At 38.2% G+C, this 21,326-nt stretch overlaps 1 protein-coding gene across 1 annotated transcript; it reads left to right on the forward strand.

Moving 5' to 3' along the window:
* Positions 1 to 1,634: 1,634 nt before the first annotated feature.
* Positions 1,635 to 6,176, forward strand: LOC136830533 (uncharacterized). The gene is made up of 4 exons (XM_067090048.1): positions 1,635 to 1,846; positions 1,997 to 2,568; positions 3,121 to 4,488; positions 4,702 to 6,176. Exons 1-4 carry the CDS (start codon positions 1,635 to 1,637, stop codon positions 6,174 to 6,176), a joined length of 3,627 nt encoding a protein of 1,208 aa, XP_066946149.1.
* The last annotated feature ends 15,150 nt before the right edge of the window (positions 6,177 to 21,326 follow it).

The raw sequence follows: 21,326 nt of genomic DNA on the forward strand, positions 1-21,326 counted from the left end.
TGTGAGATATGAAGTGAGAAACCGTTAAGTGTGTAAAAATAGTTATGGCCTATGAACAAATATGTGGAATCCGGTGGAGCAATGTAGCTCTTGATTATGTACCTATGTGAGCCTTGGAGCTATTGGTTTGGTGTTGGTTTTCTGTATTGTGTAATATTTTGAATTTGTATTGTATGATATTGGGTTACTTTTGATATTTTGTTAATCTTGTTATTATGTTAGTGCCTTTCTTGTGAGCTGCATCCTTGTTCTTTTGCCACCCCGTCCCTCATTTTGTTTTTGGTATCATGCTCTAATTATATAATTGTTTTTTTTTTTTTTACAGATTTTATGAAATCATTATTTCTGTTGTTTGACTATTTTTGTTATAAGTGATTATTTTATATTTTACTTTTAAATTTGAATTTGAAATATTATTTATTTAATTTTTTTTTTTTTTAAAAAAAATTTTGGGAGAGAGGTGTCATCTTGTTGTCATTATTAATTAGTTGATTTGTCTTAGCTTTAATTTTAAATGTTAAATTATTGTCACAATGTATTAGCTAGTTTTCTCCTCTGGTGGTTTTCTCCTCTGGTGGTTCTTGTGTTTACGTTTTCACTAACGACCGTTTTGTCTTTCATGTTTTGAGGGTGTACGGCTTTTCTCCCCAGCCCCCCCCCCCGCCCCCCCAGAGGCCGAGGGGTTGTCAACGTCCCGAATGAAGTGGTGGACAATTGTGTTCTGAACCTTGACCTGGGCGTTTCTACTTGATTTTGGCCGCTGCTGTTGACTGCTACGTTTTTGGCATCCTGAACTTAGGATTATTTTGGATCCACTACCTTCAGCAGCTTGAGGATTTATTCATTTATTATCCTGCTACGCCCTTGGTTCAGTTACCATAGCCAAGGGGACCTCTCTGTCCAACGGTACGGTATTTGGACTGTTATTAGTTTGTATGCTGAGCAAGACGCCTCAGTTGGATCACGGCCTGTGAATTGGTGGAGGTATAGGCCAGCGCCGTAGTTGGGCCCATAATTTGACATCACCCTGTCTCAATCTCCAGACGTGGAGATCCTTAGTTTAACCAGATCACGGCTTTGTTACAAGGACCACCTCTAAATACTTTAGTGTTGTATTTTGGTTAGGTTATTCATTCTTTTTGAACTTCTCCTCCTTTCTGGGCCCCCTCCATATTGCGTTTGAATGTGTTGTTTTTCTATTTATTAATTGGGTAAGTGTTTTTTTTATATATTAAGCGTAATTGTTTTTCATTATAATTATTGTATTTAGTGGTTCAGGCGTCATTTCTGTCTATATCTTCATGTATTAAAATTAAGTTTATTTTTCTTAGTGTTTATTTTCACCCCAAATTGGTTTTGCACACATTGGTTGATAGTCTTGTGATACGATTTCACTTACTGTGAATTTCGTATTCTGGTTAGTGAATACTAGTATTGGATAATTATACAAGTGTATTGTAGTGGTGGTAAAACGACCCATCACAAACTGGCGACCGTGACAGGATATTTTGTTCCTGCAAGTATTCACTAGTGTGCAAAATTGATTCTGGGGGTTTTATTTTTGGGCAACAGTTTTACACCTTCTCCAGATTTGATATTTTTTTTGGTATTGTTTTGAGGTTTGATTGAGCAAAATGTGTACTATTGATGTTTTAGAGCTTCTTAGTGGAGAGGGGTGGCAAGCAAGGCTCGCAGAGTTGGATAGGCTTGAGTTAGAGCAAGTGGCTCAGCATTTGGAAATTGAATTTGATTCGTCTGTAAGGAAGGGCCTATTGTTGTTGAAGGTATATGATTATGTTAAAACTGTGAAGACAGAGGGGGAAATGAAGGTAGTCAAAGAGGAAGTGTCTGTAGAGTTTTTGAATAAGCAAATTGAGTTAAAAACAATAGAGTTTAATATAGAAAAATTTAGGGCAGAGGAAAGAGAGAGAGAGAGGCAGTTTGAGAGGGAAATGCGTTTAATGGATCCTGTTTCCTCTCCCTCTTCCCCAACCAGGGAGGTGACGCCTACTATTAATTTGTCAGAGGCACTCAAATTTGTGCCACATTTTCAAGAGTGTAATGTAGCGGAGTTTTTTGTTTCATTTGAGAGGATTGCCGCTAAATTGCAGTGGCCTCAAGAGTACTGGACGACACTTATCCAGAGTAAATTGATAGGTAGGGCTCAGAAAGTGTATGTTACGTTGGATGAGAGTTTATCATCCGACTATGATAATGTGAAAGCCATTGTGCTAAAGGCTTATGAGCTTGTCCCTGAAGCTTATAGACAGCGTTTCAGGAATTTACAGAAAGATAGGGAACAGACGTTCGTAGAATTTGCTAGGGGTAAGAGGCAATATGCTGAAGATTGGTTAAAGTCGAAAGAAGTTGACAATTTTGAAGGGTTGAAAGAATTGGTACTTGTAGAGGAGTTTAAGAGGTGTGTACCCGATAAGTTGAAGGTGCATTTGGAAGAATTAAAGATTGATACTTTGCAGGAGGTTGCCATTGCTAGTGACGAATATTACCTGTCACATAAGAATGAGTTAGGGGTGATGAGTAATATAAAGCCTGGTTGTGTTAGAAAAAGTCAGAGTAATAATAATAATAATAATAATTACAATGTTTTTGGGAGGCCTAATTATGTTAATAGGAGTCAGCCCAGGAGGCAGAATAATAATAATTTTTCTGCTAATAACAATCGTGTTTCTCCTGACAGAGGTAACATAAATAATCCTGAAAGGTTAAGAAGCATGACATGCTTCTTCTGTAATAAAAGGGGGCATGTAAAAAGTCAGTGTTTTGCCTTTAAGAAGTCCCTACAAGCTAAGGGTAGATCAGTTATGGGCATTGATAAGCGAGAGAGAGAGCCCGTCCAAACGAGAACGACTGAACAATGACTAACCAATTGCTTTGAAAGGTATTTGTCCCGTGGTAGTGTCTCGTCTGTGGATTCGTCCAAAGAAAGGGTGGTTCGCATTTTGCGGGACACGGGAGCGGCTCAGTCGTTGATTTTAAGAGAGGCATTACCTTGCGATTTTGTCCATGACTTTGAAGAGTTTGTTCTGTTGTCTGGCTTTCCCGATTCAGTTGAGTCCTATCCCATCGGTAATTTCCATTTAAAATGTCCATCTTTTTCAGGAATATTGAAGTTGGCCATTGTGAATAGGTTTCCTGTTAAAGATGTAGATATTGTGTTAGGAAATGATGTGGCTTATAAAAATAATCAGGATCCAATTTTAATGAATCGTGAAATTGCTGTCGTTACTCGTTCTAGAGCTAGTGGTGTTGACGCTGCAGAGTCAACAACAGACGTAGATTGTAGTAGTTTAGAACGTAGTATTAGTAGTAGTAGTGGTAGTAATTTAGTTGTAGATAGGAATATTGCAAAAGACCTTCCAAATTGGACAAAGGAAGAGCTAATTAAAGCTCAGAAACAAGAATTCCAGGACCTTCATGTTGAGTCGGGCGAAGTGGATGATTTAACTGTCCCAAAGTTTAAAATAATTAATAACATTCTTTACAGGTTGAGTAGGCCTAGAGAGGCTGGCAATAGTGCACATGAAGTTTTAAAACAGATATTGGTTCCTTATGTTCACAGGATTGGCTTGATGTCGTTGGCACATGATAATGGTTTGGCGGGTCATTTCGGAATCCACAAGACAGCTGGGAAATTGCTTAAGGATTATTACTGGCCCAAATTGAAATCCGACGTGAAGAAATTTGTCAATAGCTGTAGTATCTGTCAGAAGGTCGGTAAGCCAAACCAAGTTATTCCAAAAGCTCCTTTATGTCCCATCCCTGTGGTTTCTGAACCTTTTAAGGAAATTATCATTGATGTTGTCGGGCCGTTGCCCAGGACTCGTAGTGGGAATGAGTATATTTTCACCATGATGGATAAAATGTCCCGTTATCCAGAAGCAATTCCTCTACGATCCATCAAAAGTGCAAAAATTGTTGAGGTATTAATTAACTTTTTTACTAGGTTCGGAATGCCTAAGGTGGTTCAATCTGATTGTGGTACAAACTTTGTTAGCAAATATTTTAAGGAGAAAATGGCAGAATTGGGTATTAAGCATGTGACTTCATCTCCTTATCATCCGGAAAGTCAGGGTGCTCTGGAGAGGTTTCATCAAACTCTGAAATCGATGATTAGGAAATATTGTCTAAGTCACGGCTCTGAGTGGGACAAAGAATTACCATATCTTTTATTTGCTTTTCGGTCGGCTCCAAGTCAGTCTCTTGGTTTATCCCCATTTAATTTGGTTTTTGGGCATTGTGTTCGGGGTCCGCTTGATGTTGTAAGAGAGTCATGGGAAGGTGACATTCCTGATATTAATTTATTAGATTATCTGACTAATTTGGGTGATAAAATGACGAAGGCCTGGGAATTTGCTCGTGAGAATTTGTTGTGTAGTCAGAGAAGAATGAAATACTTCTTTGACAGGAAGACCAAAATTCGTAACTTCGCTGAAGGCGACAAGGTATTGGTGTTGTTACCTCTTCCAGGTAATTCGTTAAAAGCTTCATTTTCAGGTCCTGGGAAGTTTTGAAAAAAAATAAGCGAGGTTAATTATTTGGTAGAAACTCCTGAACGGAGGAAACCCTTTCAACTTTGCCATATTAATATGTTAAAGGAATATAAGGAAAGGGATAAAGTCATTCCTGTGGCAACAGTTGGGGAGGTTGTAAATTGTAATAATAATATTTATTCTTTTTCAGAGGAAGAATTTAATGAAGATAAATATGGTAATGATGGTAACTTTCCAACAGGTAATAAAACTTCTTTGAAAAATTTTGATAGTTCAGTTTCTCATTTGAGTTTTGATAAACGTAGGTCTCTAAAGAAGTTGGTGTTCGATTATAAAGAATTGTTTTCGGATGTACCAGGTCGAACATCTGTCTTAGAACATGACGTGGATGTTGGTAATGCCACGCCAGTGAAACAATCGCCATACAGATTAAATCCTTTTAAGAGTGAAGTTGTTGCAAAAGAGGTGGAATATATGTTAAAACATGGTTTGATCGAACCAAGCAAAAGCCCTTGGTCGTCACCTGTGGTGTTGGTTAAGAAACCTGATGGAGAGTTTCGTATGTGTTTTGATTATAGGAGAGTTAATGAGGTTACAAAACCCGATAGTTATCCTTTGCCACGGATAGAAGATTGCATTGATCGCATGGGGAAGTCTAAATATATAAGTAAATTTGATTTGTTAAAAGGTTATTGGCAAGTTCCTTTGTCGAAACGAGCAAGGGCCTTGTCAGCTTTCGTTACACCTCAAGGGTTGTTTCAATGTCGTGTTATGCCGTTTGGTATGAAAAATGCCGCCGCCACTTTTCAAAGGTTAATGAACACGCTGGTGTATGGTTTAGAAGGTTGTGTGGTTTATATTGATGACATTGTTATTTATAGTGACGACTGGGACACACATTTAAAGCGTATTAAGGCATTGTTTGAGGTATTGAAGAAAGCTGGTTTGGTGGTTAATTTAAAGAAAAGTGAATTTGCAAAAGCGAAGGTTGTTTATTTGGGTCATGTAGTTGGAGATGGTAAAGTTACCCCTAAACAAGCAAATGTGGAGGCTATTGAAAAGATTTCTGTTCCTAAGTGCCGAAGGGATGTCAGGAAGTTCTTAGGTTTGCTGGGGTATTATCGTCGGTTTGTAAAGAATTTCTCTGACATCGCTGTTCCACTTACTAACCTATTGAAAAAGAAGGTCGCGTTCATTTGGACGAAGGAAGCGCAGAATGCTTTTGAAAGTTTGAAGGGGATACTACTCAGTTTCCCCATTCTTAGGGCTCCGGATTTCGACCTCCCATTTTCGCTTGCCACTGACGCAAGTGACGTCGGTGTCGGAGCGGTCTTATTACAGAACGACGAGCAAGGCGTTTCTCACCCGGTAGCGTTCTTTTCGAAGAAATTAACCTCCGCTCAACGCAAATATTCGACGGTCGAGAAGGAAACACTCGCATTAATCTTGGCCATTAATCATTTTTCTGTTTATCTATCTTCCACAGGAACTCCAATAAAGATTATGACAGATCATAATCCATTGACCTTCATCAACAGATACAAAAATAAAAATCAACGTCTGATGCGGTGGAGTATCATGTTGCAAGAATGGAACTTGCAGTTTTCTCATATACCGGGAAGAGATAATGTAGTGGCTGATGCTCTCTCTCGCAGCGTTGGGTAGGGATTCTGGCAAGGGGCTCTGCGGATATTAAGGTAGTATCTGTATCGTTCTAATTGCGGTGTGTGTGCTGTTGAAGTAGGTAGTTAGGTTTGTATTCTTAGAAGTAGATGAGTGTATAAGGATAATGAATATGTATTAATCTGAATTTTTCTTTACAGGAATTCCATAAATGTCTGGGACTGTAAAATTAGTTATGTTTAATATTAAGTTTATAGGTGAAGGTAAAGATGGTACTCGTTTAAATTTTGTGGCAAGGGTAATTTTAAGATAGGTTGGTGGTGTGTTATTTCTGGAATACGCTTTTGCAGATATTATTATTATTATAGTTTTTATGCTACTGATGAGTAGCATAGGCGGTTGTTGATGGTCGTTGAGACATGGTAAGACACTGTTAGGTGATTGATTATGCAGTTGAGGTGTTAATCAGAGAGTTTACTTAATGAAATGATAGCTACTAATCCGGGTATTCTGTGTTTTCAGGCATAACTACGCTTCACGAAAGTTTTGCGTGTTCAGGTTGCGCAGGGGAAAACTGTGCTGGTTTTCTCTGTGTCGTCCATTATAGGTGTGTGTACTCGGTAGGACACTTTTATAGTGATTTAGTGTGTTGACACGGTGATGTAAATGACTCTTGTTCGCTGAACATTTTTGCAATGGGCGATGTGAGATATGAAGTGAGAAACCGTTAAGTGTGTAAAAATAGTTATGGCCTATGAACAAATATGTGGAATCCGGAGTGGAGCAATGTAGCTCTTGATTATGTACCTATGTGAGAGCCTTGGAGCTATTGGTTTGGTGTTGGTTTTCTGTATTGTGTAATATTTTGAATTTGTATTGTATGATATTGGGTTACTTTTGATATTTTGTTAATCTTGTTATTATGTTAGTGCCTTTCTTGTGAGCTGCATCCTTGTTCTTTTGCCACCCCGTCCCTCATTTTGTTTTTGGTATCATGCTCTAATTATATAATTGTTTTTTTTTTCACAGATTTTATGAAATCATTATTTCTGTTGTTTGACTATTTTTGTTATAAGTGATTATTTTATATTTTACTTTTAAATTTGAATTTGAAATATTATTTACTTTAATTTTTTTTTTTTTTTGAAAAAAAAATCTTTTGGGAGAGGAGGTGTCATCTTGTTGTCATTATTTAATTAGTTGATTTGTCTTAGCTTTAATTTTAAATGTTAAATTATTGTCACAATGTATTAGCTAGTTTTCCTCCTCTGGTGGTTCTTGTGTGTTCTTGTGTGGTTCTTGTTTTCGTTTTCACTAACGACCGTTTTGTCTTTCATGTTTTGAGGGTGTACGGCTTTTCTCCCCAGCTCCCCCTCCCCCTCCGCCCCAGGAGGCCGAGGGGTTGTCAACGTCCCGAATGAAGTGGTGGACAATTGTGTTCTGAACCTTGACCTGGGCGTTTCTACTTGATTTTGGCCGCTGCTGTTGACTGCTACGTTTTTGGCATCCTGAACTTAGGATTATTTTGGATCCACTACCTTCAGCAGCTTGAGGATTTATTCATTTATTATCCTGCTACGCCCTTGGTTCAGTTACCATAGCCAAGGGGACCTCTCTGTCCAACGGTACGGTATTTGGACTGTTATTAGTTTGTATGCTGAGCAAGACGCCTCAGTTGGATCACGGCCTGTGAATTGGTGGAGGTATAGGCCAGCGCCGTAGTTGGGCCCATAATTGGACATCACCCTGTCTCAATCTCCAGACGTGGAGATTCTTAGTTTAACCAGATCACGGCTTTGTTACAAGGACCACCTCTAAATACTTTAGTGTTGTATTTTGGTTAGGTTATTCATTCTTTTTGAACTTCTCCTCCTTTCTGGGCCCCCTCCATATTGCGTTTGAATGTGTTGTTTTTCTATTTATTAATTGGGTAAGTGTTTTTTTATATATTAAGCGTAATTGTTTTTCATTATAATTATTGTATTTAGTGGTTCAGGCGTCATTTCTGTCTATATCTTCATGTATTAAAATTAAGTTATTTTCTTAGTGTTTATTTTCACCCCAAATTGGTTTTGCACACATTGGTTGATAGTCTTGTGATACGATTTCACTTACTGTGAATTTCGTTTTCTGGTTAGTGAATACTAGTATTGGATAATTATACAAGTGTATTGTAGTGGTGGTAAAACGACCCATCACAAACTGGCGACCGTGACAGGATATTTTGTTCCTGCAAGTATTCACTAGTGTGCAAAATTGATTCTGGGGTTTTATTTTTAAGGCAACAGTTTTACACCTTCTCCAGATTTGATATTTTTTTTTTGGGTATTGTTTTGAGGTTTGATTGAGCAAAATGTGTACAATTGATGTTTTAGAGCTTCTTAGTGGAGAGGGGTGGCAAGCAAGGCTCGCAGAGTTGGATAGGCTTGAGTTAGAGCAAGTGGCTCAGCATTTGGAAATTGAATTTGATTCGTCTGTAAGGAAGGGCCTATTGTTGTTGAAGGTATATGATTATGTTAAAACTGTGAAGACAGAGGGGGAAATGAAGGTAGTCAAAGAGGAAGTGTCTGTAGAGTTTTTGAATAAGCAAATTGAGTTAAAAACAATAGAGTTTAATATAGAAAAATTTAGGGCAGAGGAAAGAGAGAGAGAGAGCAGTTTGAGAGGGAAATGCGTTTAATGGATCCTGTTTCCTCTCCCTCTTCCCCAACCAGGAGGTGACGCCTACTATTAATTTGTCAGAGGCACTCAAATTTGTGCCACATTTTCAAGAGTGTAATGTAGCGGAGTTTTTGTTTCATTTGAGAGGATTGCCGCTAAATTGCAGTGGCCTCAAGAGTACTGGACGACACTTATCCAGAGTAAATTGATAGGTAGGGCTCAGAAAGTGTATGTTACGTTGGATGAGAGTTTATCATCCGACTATGATAATGTGAAAGCCATTGTGCTAAAGGCTTATGAGCTTGTCCCTGAAGCTTATAGACAGCGTTTCAGGAATTTACAGAAAGATAGGGAACAGACGTTCGTAGAATTTGCTAGGGTAAGAGGCAATATGCTGAAGATTGGTTAAAGTCGAAAGAAGTTGACAATTTTGAAGGGTTGAAAGAATTGGTACTTGTAGAGGAGTTTAAGAGGTGTGTACCCGATAAGTTGAAGGTGCATTTGGAAGAATTAAAGATTGATACTTTGCAGGAGGTTGCCATTGCTAGTGACGAATATTACCTGTCACATAAGAATGAGTTAGAGGTGATGAGTAATGCAAAGCCTGGTTGTGTTAGAAAAAGTCAGTAATAATAATAATAATAATTACAATGTTTTGGGAGGCCTAATTATGTTAATAGGAGTCAGCCCAGGAGGCAGAATAATAGTAATAATTTTTATGCTAATAACAATCGTGTTTCTCCTGACAGAGGTAACATAAATAATCCTGAAAGGTTAAGAAGCATGACATGCTTCTTCTGTAATAAAAAAGGGGCATGTAAAAAGTCAGTGTTTTGCCTTTAAGAAGTCCCTACAAGCTAAGGGTAGATCAGTTATGGGCATTGATAAGCGAGAGAGAGCCCGTCAAACGAGAACGACTGAACAATGACTAACCAATTGCTTTGAAAGGTATTTGTCCGTGGTAGTGTCTCGTCTGTGGATTCGTCCAAAGAAAGGGTGGTTCGCATTTTGCGGGACACGGGAGCGGCTCAGTCGTTGATTTTAAGAGAGGCATTACCTTGCGATTTTGTCCATGACTTTGAAGAGTTTGTTCTGTTGTCTGGCTTTCCCGATTCAGTTGAGTCCTATCCCATCGGTAATTTCCATTTAAAATGTCCATCTTTTTCAGGAATATTGAAGTTGGCCATTGTGAATAGTTTTCCTGTTAAAGATGTAGATATTGTGTTAGGAAATGATGTGGCTTATAAAAATAATCAGGATCCAATTTTAATGAATCGTGAAATTGCTGTCGTTACTCGTTCTAGAGCTAGTGGTGTTGACGCTGCAGAGTCAACAACAGACGTAGATTGTAGTAGTTTAGAACGTAGTATTAATAGTAGTAGTGGTAGTAATTTAGTTGTAGATAGGAATATTGCAAAAGACCTTCCAAATTGGACAAAGGAAGAGCTAATTAAAGCTCAGAAACAAGAATTCCGGGACCTTCATGTCGAGTCTGGCGAAGTGGATGATTTAACTGTCCCAAAGTTTAAAATAATTAATAACATTCTTTACAGGTTGAGTAGGCCTAGAGAGGCTGGCAATAGTGCACATGAAGTTTTAAAACAGATATTGGTTCCTTATGTTCACAGGATTGGCTTGATGTCGTTGGCACATGATAATGGTTTGGCGGGTCATTTCGGAATCCACAAGACAGCTGGGAAATTGCTTAAGGATTATTACTGGCCCAAATTGAAATCCGACGTGAAGAAATTTGTCAATAGCTGTAGTATCTGTCAGAAGGTCGGTAAGCCAAACCAAGTTATTCCAAAAGCTCCTTTATGTCCCATCCCTGTGGTTTCTGAACCTTTTAAGGAAATTATCATTGATGTTGTCGGGCCGTTGCCCAGGACTCGTAGTGGGAATGAGTATATTTTCACCATGATGGATAAAATGTCCCGTTATCCAGAAGCAATTCCTCTACGATCCATCAAAAGTGCAAAAATTGTTGAGGTATTAATTAACTTTTTACTAGGTTCGGAATGCCTAAGGTGGTTCAATCTGATTGTGGTACAAACTTTGTTAGCAAATATTTTAAGGAGAAAATGGCAGAATTGGGTATTAAGCATGTGACTTCATCTCCTTATCATCCGGAAAGTCAGGGTGCTCTGGAGAGGTTTCATCAAACTCTGAAATCGATGATTAGGAAATATTGTCTAAGTCACGGCTCTGAGTGGGACAAAGAATTACCATATCTTTTATTTGCTTTTCGGTCGGCTCCAAGTCAGTCTCTTGGTTTATCCCCATTTAATTTGGTTTTTGGGCATTGTGTTCGGGGTCCGCTTGATGTTGTAAGAGAGTCATGGGAAGGTGACATTCCTGATATTAATTTATTAGATTATCTGACTAATTTGGGTGATAAAATGACGAAGGCCTGGGAATTTGCTCGTGAGAATTTGTTGTGTAGTCAGAGAAGAATGAAATACTTCTTTGACAGGAAGACCAAAATTCGTAACTTCGCTGAAGGCGACAAGGTATTGGTGTTGTTACCTCTTCCAGGCAATTCGTTAAAAGCTTCATTTTCAGGTCCCTGGAAAGTTTTGAAAAAAATAAGCGAGGTTAATTATTTGGTAGAAACTCCTGAACGGAGGAAACCCTTTCAACTTTGCCATATTAATATGTTAAAGGAATATAAGGAAAGGGATAAAGTCATTCCTGTGGCAACAGTTGGGGAGGTTGTAAATTGTAATAATATTATTTATTCTTTTTCAGAGGAAGAATTTAATGAAGATAAATATGGTAATGATGGTAACTTTCCAACAGGTAATAAAACTTCTTTGAAAAATTTTGATAGTTCAGTTTCTCATTTGAGTTTTGATAAACGTAGGTCTCTAAAGAAGTTGGTGTTCGATTATAAAGAATTGTTTTCGGATGTACCAGGTCGAACATCTGTCTTAGAACATGACGTGGATGTTGGTAATGCCACGCCAGTGAAACAATCGCCATACAGATTAAATCCTTTTAAGAGTGAAGTTGTTGCAAAAGAGGTGGAATATATGTTAAAACATGGTTTGATCGAACCAAGCAAAAGCCCTTGGTCGTCACCTGTGGTGTTGGTTAAGAAACCTGATGGAGAGTTTCGTATGTGTTTTGATTATAGGAGAGTTAATGAGGTTACAAAACCCGATAGTTATCCTTTGCCACGGATAGAAGATTGCATTGATCGCATGGGGAAGTCTAAATATATAAGTAAATTTGATTTGTTAAAAGGTTATTGGCAAGTTCCTTTGTCGAAACGAGCAAGGGCCTTGTCAGCTTTCGTTACACCTCAAGGGTTGTTTCAATGTCGTGTTATGCCGTTTGGTATGAAAAATGCCGCCGCCACTTTTCAAAGGTTAATGAACACGCTGGTGTATGGTTTAGAAGGTTGTGTGGTTTATATTGATGACATTGTTATTTATAGTGACGACTGGGACACACATTTAAAGCGTATTAAGGCATTGTTTGAGGTACTGAAGAAAGCTGGTTTGGTGGTTAATTTAAAGAAAAGTGAATTTGCAAAAGCGAAGGTTGTTTATTTGGGTCATGTAGTTGGAGATGGTAAAGTTACCCCTAAACAAGCAAATGTGGAGGCTATTGAAAAGATTTCTGTTCCTAAGTGCCGAAGGGATGTCAGGAAGTTCTTAGGTTTGCTGGGGTATTATCGTCGGTTTGTAAAGAATTTCTCTGACATCGCTGTTCCACTTACTAACCTATTGAAAAAGAAGGTCGCGTTCATTTGGACGAAGGAAGCGCAGAATGCTTTTGAAAGTTTGAAGGGGATACTACTCAGTTTCCCCATTCTTAGGGCTCCGGATTTCGACCTCCCATTTTCGCTTGCCACTGACGCAAGTGACGTCGGTGTCGGAGCGGTTTTATTACAGAACGACGAGCAAGGCGTTTCTCACCCGGTAGCGTTCTTTTCGAAGAAATTAACCTCCGCTCAACGCAAATATTCGACGGTCGAGAAGGAAACACTCGCATTAATCTTGGCCATTAATCATTTTTCTGTTTATCTATCTTCCACAGGAACTCCAATAAAGATTATGACAGATCATAATCCATTGACCTTCATCAACAGATACAAAAATAAAAATCAACGTCTGATGCGGTGGAGTATCATGTTGCAAGAATGGAACTTGCAGTTTTCTCATATACCGGGAAGAGATAATGTAGTGGCTGATGCTCTCTCTCGCAGCGTTGGGTAGGGATTCTGGCAAGGGGCTCTGCGGATATTAAGGTAGTATCTGTATCGTTCTAATTGCGGTGTGTGTGCTGTTGAAGTAGGTAGTTAGGTTTGTATTCTTAGAAGTAGATGAGTGTATAAGGATAATGAATATGTATTAATCTGAATTTTTCTTTACAGGAATTCCATAAATGTCTGGGACTGTAAAATTAGTTATGTTTAATATTAAGTTTATAGGTGAAGGTTAAAGATGGTACTCGTTTAAATTTTGTGGCAAGGGTAATTTTAAGATAGGTTGGTGGTGTGTTATTTCTGGAATACGCTTTTGCAGATATTATTATTATTTATAGTTTTTATGCTACTGATGAGTAGCATAGGCGGTTGTTGATGGTCGTTGAGACATGGTAAGACACTGTTAGGTGATTGATTATGCAGTTGAGGTGTTAATCAGAGAGTTTACTTAATGAAATGATAGCTACTAATCCGGGTATTCTGTGTTTTCAGGCATAACTACGCTTCACGAAAGTTTTGCGTGTTCAGGTTGCGCAGGGGAAAACTGTGCTGGTTTTCTCTGTGTCGTCCATTATAGGTGTGTGTACTCGGTAGGACACTTTTATAGTGATTTAGTGTGTTGACACGGTGATGTAAATGACTCTTGTTCGCTGAACATTTTTGCAATGGGCGATGTGAGATATGAAGTGAGAAACTGTTAAGTGTGTAAAAATAGTTATGGCCTATGAACAAATATGTGGAATCCGGAGTGGAGCAATGTAGCTCTTGATTATGTACCTATGTGAGAGCCTTGGAGCTATTGGTTTGGTGTTGGTTTTCTGTATTGTGTAATATTTTGAATTTGTATTGTATGATATTGGGTTACTTTTGATATTTTGTTAATCTTGTTATTATGTTAGTGCCTTTCTTGTGAGCTGCATCCTTGTTCTTTTGCCACCCCGTCCCTCATTTTGTTTTTGGTATCATGCTCTAATTATATAATTGTTTTTTTTTTTTTTCACAGATTTTATGAAATCATTATTTCTGTTGTTTGACTATTTTTGTTATAAGTGATTATTTTATATTTTACTTTTAAATTTGAATTTGAAATATTATTTACTTTTTTTTTTTTTTGGAAAAAAAAAAATCTTTTGGGAGAGGAGGTGTCATCTTGTTGTCATTATTTAATTAGTTGATTTGTCTTAGCTTTAATTTTAAATGTTAAATTATTGTCACAATGTATTAGCTAGTTTTCCTCCTCTGGTGGTTCTTGTGTGGTTCTTGTGTGGTTCTTGTGTTTACGTTTTCACTAACGACCGTTTTGTCTTTCATGTTTTGAGGGTGTACGGCTTTTCTCCCCAGCTCCCCCTCCCCCTCCGCCCCAGGAGGCCGAGGGGTTGTCAACGTCCCGAATGAAGTGGTGGACAATTGTGTTCTGAACCTTGACCTGGGCGTATCTACTTGATTTTGGCCGCTGCTGTTGACTGCTACGTTTTTGGCATCCTGAACTTGGGATTATTTTGGATCCACTTCCTTCAGCAGCGGGAGGATTTATTCATTTATTATCCTGCTACGCCCTTGGTTCAGTTACCATAGCCAAGGGGACCTCTCTGTCCAACGGTACGGTATTTGGACTAATATTAGTTTGTATGCTGAGCAAGACGCCTCAGTTGGATCACGGCCTGTGAATTGGTGGAGGTATAGGCCAGCGCCGTAGTTGGGCCCATAATTGGACATCACCCTGTCTCAATCTCCAGACGTGGAGATTCTTAGTTTAACCAGATCACGGCTTTGTTACAAGGACCACCTCTAAATACTTTAGTGCTGTATTTTGGTTAGGTTATTCATTCTTTTTGAACTTCTCCTCCTTTCTGGGCCCCCTCCATATTGCGTTTGAATGTGTTGTTTTTCTATTTATTAATTGGGTAAGTGTTTTTTTATATATTAAGCGTAATTGTTTTTCATTATAATTATTGTATTTAGTGGTTCAGGCGTCATTTCTGTCTATATCTTCATGTATTAAAATTAAGTTATTTTTCTTAGTGTTTATTTTCACCCCCAAATTGGTTTTGCACACATTGGTTGATAGTCTTGTGATACGATTTCACTTACTGTGAATTTCGTTTTCTGGTTAGTGAATACTAGTATTGGATAATTATACAAGTGTATTGTAGTGGTGGTAAAACGACCCATCACAAACTGGCGACCGTGACAGGATATTTTGTTCCTGCAAGTATTCACTAGTGTGCAAAATTGATTCTGGGGGTTTTATTTTTAAGGCAACAGTTTTACACCTTCTCCAGATTTGATATTTTTTTGGTATTGTTTTGAGGTTTGATTGAGCAAAATGTGTACAATTGATGTTTTAGAGCTTCTTAGTGGAGAGGGTGGCAAGCAAGGCTCACTTAGAGTTGGATAGGCTTGAGTTAGAGCAAGTGGCTCAGCATTTGGAAATTGAATTTGATTCGTCTGTAAGGAAGGGCCTATTGTTGTTGAAGGTATATGATTATGTTAAAACTGTGAAGACAGACAGGGAAATGAAGGTAGTCAAAGAGGAAGTGTCTGTAGAGTTTTGAATAAGCAAATTGAGTTAAAAACAATAGAGTTTAATATAGAAAAATTTAGGGCAGAGGAAAAGAGAGAGAGAGAGGCAGTTTGAGAGGAAATGCGTTTAATGGATCCTGTTTCCTCTCCTCTTCCCAACCAGGAGGTGACGCCTACTATTAATTTGTCAGAGGCACTCAAATTTGTGCCACATTTTCAAGAGTGTAATGTAGCGGAGTTTTTGTTTCATTTGAGAGGATTGCCGCTAAATTGCAGTGGCCTCAAGAGTACTGGACGACACTTATCCAGAGTAAATTGATAGGTAGGGCTCAGAAAGTGTATGTTACGTTGGATGAGAGTTTATCATCCGACTATGATAATGTGAAAGCCATTGTGCTAAAGGCTTATGAGCTTGTCCCTGAAGCTTATAGACAGCGTTTCAGGAATTTACAGAAAGATAGGGAACAGACGTTCGTAGAATTTGCTAGGGTAAAGAGGCAATATGCTGAAGATTGGTTAAAGTCGAAAGAAGTTGACAATTTTGAAGGGTTGAAAGAATTGGTACTTGTAGAGGAGTTTAAGAGGTGTGTACCCGATAAGTTGAAGGTGCATTTGGAAGAATTAAAGATTGATACTTTGCAGGAGGTTGCCATTGCTAGTGACGAATATTACCTGTCACATAAGAATGAGTTAGGGGTGATGAGTAATATAAAGCCTGGTTGTGTTAGAAAAGTCAGAGTAATAATAATAATAATAATAATTACAATGTTTTTGGGAGGCCTAATTATGTTAATAGGAGTCAGCCAGGAGGCAGAATAATAGTAATCATTTTTCTGCTAATAACAATCGTGTTTCTCCTGACAGAGGTAACATAAATAATCCTGAAAGGTTAAGAAGCATGACATGCTTCTTCTGTAATAAAAGGGGGCATGTAAAAAGTCAGTGTTTTGCCTTTAAGAAGTCCCTACAAGCTAAGGGTAGATCAGTTATGGGCATTGATAAGCGAGAGAGAGAGAGCCCGTCCAAACGAGAACGACTGAACAATGACTAACCAATTGCTTTGAAAGGTATTTGTCCCGTGGTAGTGTCTCGTCTGTGGATTCGTCCAAAGAAAGGGTGGTTCGCATTTTGCGGGACACGGGAGCAGCTCAGTCGTTGATTTTAAGAGAGGCATTACCTTAATTTGATTTTGTCCATGACTTTGAAGAGTTTGTTCTGTTGTCTGGCTTTCCCTGATTCAGTTGAGTCCTATCCCATCGGTAATTTCCATTTAAAATGTCCATCTTTTTCAGGAATATTGAAGTTGGCCATTGTGAATAGTTTTCCTGTTAAAGATGTAGATATTGTGTTAGGAAATGATGTGGCTTATAAAAATAATCAGGATCAATTTTAATGAATCGTGAAATTGCTGTCGTTACTCGTTCTAGAGCTAGTGGTGTTGACGCTGCAGAGTCAACAACAGACGTAGATTGTAGTAGTTTAGAACGTAGTATTAATAGTAGTAGTGGTAGTAATTTAGTTGTAGATAAGAATATTGCAAAGACCTTCCAAATTGGACAAAGGAAGAGCTAATTAAAGCTCAGAAACAAGAATTCCAGGACCTTCATGTCGAGTCTGGCAAGTGGATGATTTAACTGTCCCAAAGTTTAAAATAATTAATAACATTCTTTACAGGTTGAGTAGGCCTAGAGAGGCTGGCAATAGTGCACATGAAGTTTTAAAACAGATATTGGTTCCTTATGTTCACAGGATTGGCTTGATGTCGTTGGCACATGATAATGGTTTGGCTGGTCATTTTGGAATCCACAAGACAGCTGGGAAATTGCTTAAGGATTATTACTGGCCCAAATTGAAATCCGACGTGAAGAAATTTGTCAATAGCTGTAGTATCTGTCAGAAGGTCAGTAAGCCAAACCAAGTTATTCCAAAAGCTCCTTTATGTCCCATCCCTGTGGTTTCTGAACCTTTTAAGGAAATTATCATTGATGTTGTCGGGCCGTTGCCCAGGACTCGTAGTGGGAATGAGTATATTTTCACCATGATGGATAAAATGTCCCGTTATCCAGAAGCAATTCCTCTACGATCCATCAAAAGTGCAAAAATTGTTGAGGTATTAATTAACTTTTTACTAGGTTCGGAATGCCTAAGGTGGTTCAATCTGATTGTGGTACAAACTTTGTTAGCAAATATTTTAAGGAGAAAATGGCAGAATTGAATATTAAGCATGTGACTTCATCTCCATATCATCCGGAAAGTCAGGGTGCTCTGGAGAGGTTTCATCAAACTCTGAAATCGATGATTAGGAAATATTGTCTAAGTCACGGCTCTGAGTGGGACAAAAATTACCATATCTTTTATTTGCTTTTCGGTCGGCTCCAAGTCAGTCTCTTGGTTTATCCCCATTTAATTTGGTTTTTGGGCATTGTGTTCGGGGTCCGCTTGATGTTGTAAGAGAGTCATGGGAAGGTGACATTCCTGATATTAATTTATTAGATTATCTGACTAATTTGGGTGATAAAATGACGAAGGCCTGGGAATTTGCTCGTGAGAATTTGTTGTGTAGTCAGAGAAGAATGAAATACTTCTTTGACAGGAAGACCAAAATTCGTAACTTCGCTGAAGGCGACAAGGTATTGGTGTTGTTACCTCTTCCAGGCAATTCGTTAAAAGCTTCATTTTCAGGTCCCTGGGAAGTTTTGAAAAAAATAAGCGAGGTTAATTATTTGGTAGAAACTCCTGAACGGAGGAAACCCTTTCAACTTTGCCATATTAATATGTTAAAGGAATATAAGGAAAGGGATAAAGTCATTCCTGTGGCAACAGTTGGGGAGGTTGTAAATTGTAATAATATTATTTATTCTTTTTCAGAGGAAGAATTTAATGAAGATAAATATGGTAATGATGGTAACTTTCCAACAGGTAATAAAACTTCTTTGAAAAATTTTGATAGTTCAGTTTCTCATTTGAGTTTTGATAAACGTAGGTCTCTAAAGAAAAGTTGGTGTTCGATTATAAAGAATTGTTTTCGGATGTACCAGGTCGAACATCTGTCTTAGAACATGACGTGGATGTTGGTAATGCCACGCCAGTGAAACAATCGCCATACAGATTAAATCCTTTTAAGAGTGAAGTTGTTGCAAAAGAGGTGGAATATATGTTAAAACATGGTTTGATCGAACCAAGCAAAAGCCCTTGGTCATCACCTGTGGTGTTGGTTAAGAAACCTGATGGAGAGTTTCGTATGTGTTTTGATTATAGGAGAGTTAATGAGGTTACAAAACCCGATAGTTATCCTTTGCCACGGATAGAAGATTGCATTGATCGCATGGGAAGTCTAAATATATAAGTAAATTTGATTTGTTAAAAGGTTATTGGCAAGTTCCTTTGTCGAAACGAGGCAAGGGCCTTGTCAGCTTTCGTTACACCTCAAGGGTTGTTTCAATGTCGTGTTATGCCGTTTGGTATGAAAAATGCCGCCGCCACTTTTCAAGGTTAATGAACACGCTGGTGTATGGTTTAGAAGGTTGTGTGGTTTATATTGATGACATTGTTATTTATAGTGACGACTGGGACACACATTTAAAACGTATTAAGGCATTGTTTGAGGTACTGAAGAAAGCTGGTTTGGTGGTTAATTTAAAGAAAAGTGAATTTGCAAAAGCGAAGGTTGTTTATTTGGGTCATGTAGTTGGAGATGGTAAAGTTACCCCTAAACAAGCAAATGTGGAGGCTATTGAAAAGATTTCTGTTCTAAGTGCCGAAGGGATGTCAGGAAGTTCTTAGGTTTGCTGGGGTATTATCGTCGGTTTGTAAAGAATTTCTCTGACATCGCTGTTCCACTTACTAACCTATTGAAAAGAAGGTCGCGTTCATTTGGACGAAGGAAGCGCAGAATGCTTTTGAAAGTTTGAAGGGGATACTACTCAGTTTCCCCATTCTTAGGGGCTCCGGATTTCGACCTCCCATTTTCGCTTGCCACTGACGCAAGTGACGTCGGTGTCGGAGCGGTTTTATTACAGAACGACGAGCAAGGCGTTTCTCACCCTGTAGCGTTCTTTTCGAAGAAATTAACCTCCGCTCAACGCAAATATTCGACGGTCGAGAAGGAAACACTCGCATTAATCTTGGCCATTAATCATTTTTTCTGTTTATCTATCTTCCACAGGAACTCCAATAAAGATTATGACAGATCATAATCCATTGACCTTCATCAACAGATACAAAAATAAAAATCAACGTCTGATGCGGTGGAGTATCATGTTGCAAGAATGGAACTTGCAGTTTTCTCATATACCAGGAAGAGATAATGTAGTGGCTGATGCTCTCTCTCGCAGCGTTGGGTAGGGATTCTGGCAAGGGGCTCTGCGGATATTAAGGTAGTATCTGTATCGTTCTAATTGCGGTGTGTGTGCTGTTGAAGTAGGTAGTTAGGTTTGTATTCTTAGAAGTAGATGAGTGTATAAGGATAATGAATATGTATTAATCTGAATTTTTCTTTACAGGAATTCCATAAATGTCTGGGACTGTAAAATTAGTTATGTTTAATATTAAGTTTATAGGTGAAGGTTAAAGATGGTACTCGTTTAAATTTTGTGGCAAGGGTAATTTTAAGATAGGTTGGTGGTGTGTTATTTCTGGAATACGCTTTTGCAGATATTATTATTATTTATAGTTTTTATGCTACTGATGAGTAGCATAGGCGGTTGTTGATGGTCGTTGAGACATGGTAAGACACTGTTAGGTGATTGATTATGCAGTTGAGGTGTTAATCAGAGAGTTTACTTAATGAAATGATAGCTACTAATCCGGGTATTCTGTGTTTTCAGGCATAACTACGCTTCACGAAAGTTTTGCGTGTTCAGGTTGCGCAGGGAAAACTGTGCTGGTTTTTCTCTGTGTCGTCCATTATAGGTGTGTGTACTCGGTAGGACACTTTTATAGTGATTTAGTGTGTTGACACGGTGATGTAAATGACTCTTGTTCGCTGAACATTTTTGCAATGGGCGATGTGAGATATGAAGTGAGAAACTGTTAAGTGTGTAAAAATAGTTATGGCCTATGAACAAATATGTGGAATCCAGGTGGAGCAATGTAGCTCTTGATTATGTACCTATGTGAGCCTTGGAGCTATTGGTTTTGTGTTGGTTTTCTGTATTGTGTAATATTTTGAATTTGTATTGTATGATATTAGGTTACTTTTGATATTTTGTTAATCTTGTTATTATGTTAGTGCCTTTCTTGTGAGCTGCATCCTTGTTCTTTTGCCACCCCGTCCCTCATTTTGTTTTTGGTATCATGCTCTAATTATATAATTGTTTTTTTCACAGATTTTGTAAATCATTATTTCTGTTGTTTGACTATTTTTGTTATAAGTGATTATTTTATATTTTACTTTTAAATTTGAATTTGAAATATTATTTACTTTTTTTTTTTTTTTGGAAAAAAAAATCTTTTAGGAGAGGAGGTGTCATCTTGTTGTCATTATTTAATTAGTTGATTTGTCTTAGCTTTAATTTTAAATGTTAAATTATTGTCACAATGTATTAGCTAGTTTTCCTCCTCTGGTGGTTCTTGTGTTTCTTGTGTGGTTCTTGTGTTTCGTTTTCACTAACGACCGTTTTGTCTTTCATGTTTTGAGGTGTACAGCTTTTCTCCCAGCTCCCCCTCCCCCTCCGCCCCAGGAGGCCGAGGTTATCAACGTCCCGAATGAAGTGGTGGACAATTGTGTTCTGAACCTTGACCTGGGCGTATCTACTTGATTTTGGCCGCTGCTGTTGACTGCTACGTTTTGGCAT

This window comes from Macrobrachium rosenbergii, chromosome 47 (assembly GCF_040412425.1).
Source record: "Macrobrachium rosenbergii isolate ZJJX-2024 chromosome 47, ASM4041242v1, whole genome shotgun sequence".
In the NCBI taxonomy this organism is placed as follows: Eukaryota; Metazoa; Arthropoda; class Malacostraca; order Decapoda; family Palaemonidae; genus Macrobrachium; species Macrobrachium rosenbergii.